Raw genomic sequence first — 3,943 nt, 5'->3', positions numbered from 1 at the left:
TATATATATTATAGAGAAGTTGAGACACAATATCACAATGGTTATGTTACTGTATTTATTCTTTTTTTTTTTTCTCTCCTGTTTAGCTAAATATCCAGAAATCAAGTCCTTGATGGGTCCTGACCACAGGCTGAAATGGATTGTGTGCATGATGGTGGCCATTCAGTTTTTAGCTTTCTACCTGGTCAAAGACTTGGACTGGAAATGGGTTCTGTTTTGGACTTATGCGTTTGGCAGTTGTATCAACCACTCAATGACCCTTGCCATTCACGAGGTCTCCCACAACACAGCCTTTGGAAACAATAAGGCCATGTGGAACCGCTACTTTGCCATGTTTGCCAACCTGCCCATTGGCCTGCCCTACTCTGCTTCCTTCAAGCGCTACCATCTCGACCACCACCGTTACCTGGGCGGAGACGGCGTCGATGTAGACATTCCCACTGCTTTTGAAGGCTGGTTTTTCTGCACGCGCTTCAGGAAATTCATCTGGATCATTCTGCAGCCACTCTTCTACGCCATCAGACCTCTTTGTATCAACCCCAAACCCATCAGCCAGCTGGAAGTCATTAACTTGACGGTCCAGCTCACATTTAATGTTCTGCTCTACTGGCTGTGGGGGGCAAAGCCTGTGGTCTACATGCTGGCTGGCTCCATGTTGGGGATGGGCTTGCACCCCATCTCTGGTCACTTCATAGCTGAACACTACATGTTCCTCAAAGGCCACGAGACCTACTCTTACTACGGCTCCCTCAACCTGCTAACGTTCAACGTGGGCTACCACAACGAGCACCATGATTTCCCCAGTATTCCGGGACGCAGGCTTCCTTTGGTGAGTACACCGTGTCCGTCTCTTGTGGTGCACTTTCCCAGCAGCCACTATTCTAAGACTTAATAAGACTTCTATGCTCAGACCGCTCAGATTATTCTGTTATACCCTTTTGCAACTATAGCAGGCATGGAGAAATGTTAAGACTTTTATATTTACAAATTTGGAGTCTCTCAATTGAGAAAGAATATATTCTTGTAGAAACGACCTTGTTCGGACATATAACAAATACATTGGTTTAATCTCAAAACTTTTTTTTTTGTGTCAGCGTTGCTCGATTTTCAAATGTAAGCAGCTTTCCACAATTATCGTACTGTGAGAAAAATGATCGTACACACCATATTTACACTCAAACATTGATTATTGGTTGATGCATTGCGCATAAATATATAAATATATTGAACAACACTTGCAATAGTGGTTGTTGTGTACATGTCTATGGCGTAATATCAAAGCAACAATAACAAGCCGATAGATATCTTGTAGGAAAATTGTAAATGTTTAAAATGGCAGAAATGCTAGGAAAATGCTTAATGGATGGCTCTTTTCTTATTTCTTCTTATTTTTATTGAAACGTGAAAGTTTGTGAAAATAATGGATTTAGATTTTGGACCTAGCCGAGTTTTTTTTTCTTCAGTCAATCGTAGATGAATCGATATTTAGTTTACGGCCATGAAGTTATTTAGTTTTAATCCCTGATATAATCAAATGCATTCACCATTTTTCATTGTCGGTCAGTTTATATTAATCCATACTTGATCATTTTAAAAATGACATTTTTTTTTACATTTAAGTCATCAAATGATTGGTCAGCCCACCTGTCGTTGACTTTATAGATGACCAAAAAAAAAAGCCCACTACGTCGTATAGATTCTTTAACCAATTAAACATAACGGAAGTAACTAAGGGTCATCACTTGAGAGGTTCAGCGAACATGGCTGAACACCTCAAGAACAATAACATTTGACCTTCTTAATGTAAGGAGGACAAGAATCATTTCAACTTCAACAAGGTCCAATATTGGTCAAGGATTGAACCCAAAAAAAAAAAACAACTATAGCCAGTCCAATTGAGAAGTTAGCCCAAATGCTCAACTTGACTTTGCGCAACATTCCATAAACAGAGATACCGTAATATCCGGACTATAAGCCGCTTTTGAACACGTTTTGAAGCCATTTGCATTAAGAAAAAACTTTATGCTCTTGTGTTCATTTGGTCAATTAGAAATGTCAGCAAGTTATTTTGTGTCTTTTGTGGTTCAAGTTTCTGACCTTGACAACCTTTATTTTTAATTAAAGAGCTCTCTGAACCGAGATACCTTTTACAGGATCCATGTTGTTATACATTTTGGAGAATCTAAAACGTAATCTCTTGCTTTTTCTCCACTGCAACGCTCCACCCATGTAGCAGAACCTTGCACGTCTTTCACTTTCAGTTTGAAACCAGATACTGATGCCAGTTCCTGTCAGTCTTATCAAAGGCCTCCAGAGAGTAGTCAACATTAAGGTCGTCACTCACTGTGCGTAAAAACGTCTTCCTGTTTGTTTTTTTTTCAGGTGAAGAAAATTGCAGCAGAGTATTACAACGACCTGCCTCAGTACACATCGTGGGTGAAGGTGCTGTATGACTTTATCATGGACGACGCACTCAGTCCTTACTCGAGAGTCAAGAGGAAGCTGAAGGGAGAAGTCAAACAGGAGTAATCTGGCGGAAGGTCACAGCGTCCAACCAAGTCAGCTAAATCTGCTAACCCTCCTAAAATTCACCAGCTTCTGCTGATAAGTATATTTGCAACCTTTTGACACGGGTGTGGACTACTGAAGTGTGGGTGAATAACCATAATTATATATATATATATATATATATATATAAGGAATAAAATGAATCCTAAATGAATATAATTTATAATAAAAGAGAATAAAAGAGGTTTTCATAGGAAGCTATTTTCTTTCTTTCAACTAACTAGATGGAGTTTACCTGCTGTGTCGTATAACATGAAAATGGGTGAAGATTATCCAAAACAAAAACAAAAAAAAGAGGAGAGGAAGATTAGAAAGTGGATTTATCTGGGACTGGCTTCACAAAGACATAGTTGTTTATGTTTTAGGATTTTGTTTGACCATTTTACTGTCTATTTGTGTGCAGTAAAGTTTTAAAATTTCAAAAAAAGAATTTAAACCTTGCAAAGTAGATGAATGTTTGTCCTTTGAGTACTGTGTTTCAATTGTCAGTATTTTGCAGTATTAGCTCCTGTAAATCTTAGTTATTGAGTGGTTTGTTTTCAATCTCAGTCATGAGCTTTTCTGACATTGACCGCGTAGATAGTTTGCACTAGGTAAGAAGTTTGCGATGAGTGAACTTTAGTTACTTGGTCCAAACCAAGACATGATGTTCACGAAATGTGACTGTAACTGTGTTCAGGACCGAATAACCAAAGTCCACGATCAGCAATATCTGCTTATCATGAATCGAAGACTCACATATATACATACAACTAAGAGTCTTTAATTGAGTCGCTCCTAAATCTTTTTTTTTTTTTTAATGTTTCACAATTTTCAAAAAAACTTGTACTGAGAAGATTATGCTAAGATTATGCTAAGTCAGGCGTCGGCAAACCTTTTGACTCGCGGGCCAAAAGTGTCAGGAACAGATAGATGGAGCGTTTGTGCAAACTAAGATAAATGACATGCATAATGGCTAAAATTGTTTTCTAGGCCATCTATTGGGAAATGTGGGTATTGCAGGGAAAAGGCAGAAGTGTAATGATAATATAAACAAATTCCGCGCACAATGCTTTAACCAAAAAAAAAAAAAATGTAATTTGAACAATAACATCCATAAAATAAATTCTGAGGTGCAATCAACCAATTGCCCAGTTGGCTGTTAACTGAAAGGTTGCTGGTTCAAGGCCACCCATGGACACATGGTTTTATGTGGTTCTATAGTTTAACATAGGAAATTCCCCAATGTGGGATCAATAAAGTCCATTCAATGATAATGAAAATAATTAGAAAGTAATATGAATGAAAATTTATGAACATTAAAATAAGAATATTGTTATTAATATATAATATTTCATGTCCATTTTTGAGGAGACTGGGAGATTAGAAAAGAATT

The 3,943-nt window shown here is 37.7% G+C and overlaps 1 protein-coding gene across 1 annotated transcript in view; it reads left to right on the top strand.

Moving 5' to 3' along the window:
• Positions 1-2,688, top strand: part of degs1 (delta(4)-desaturase, sphingolipid 1) — a 10,155-nt gene extending 7,467 nt beyond the window's left edge. The window contains exons 2-3 of the mRNA XM_008322545.3: positions 87-829; positions 2,383-2,688. Coding sequence (XP_008320767.1) covers positions 87-829; positions 2,383-2,529 — 890 coding nt within the window. The 3' untranslated portion in view covers positions 2,530-2,688. The remainder of the gene's footprint in view (positions 1-86; positions 830-2,382) is intronic.
• The last annotated feature ends 1,255 nt before the right edge of the window (positions 2,689-3,943 follow it).

The sequence above is a fragment of the Cynoglossus semilaevis genome, chromosome 12 (assembly GCF_000523025.1).
Source record: "Cynoglossus semilaevis isolate Cse_v1.0 chromosome 12, Cse_v1.0, whole genome shotgun sequence".
Lineage (NCBI taxonomy): Eukaryota > Metazoa > Chordata > Actinopteri > Pleuronectiformes > Cynoglossidae > Cynoglossus > Cynoglossus semilaevis.
Note: the sequence above shows the minus strand (reverse complement) of the source record. Positions and strands in the feature narration are given on the sequence as shown.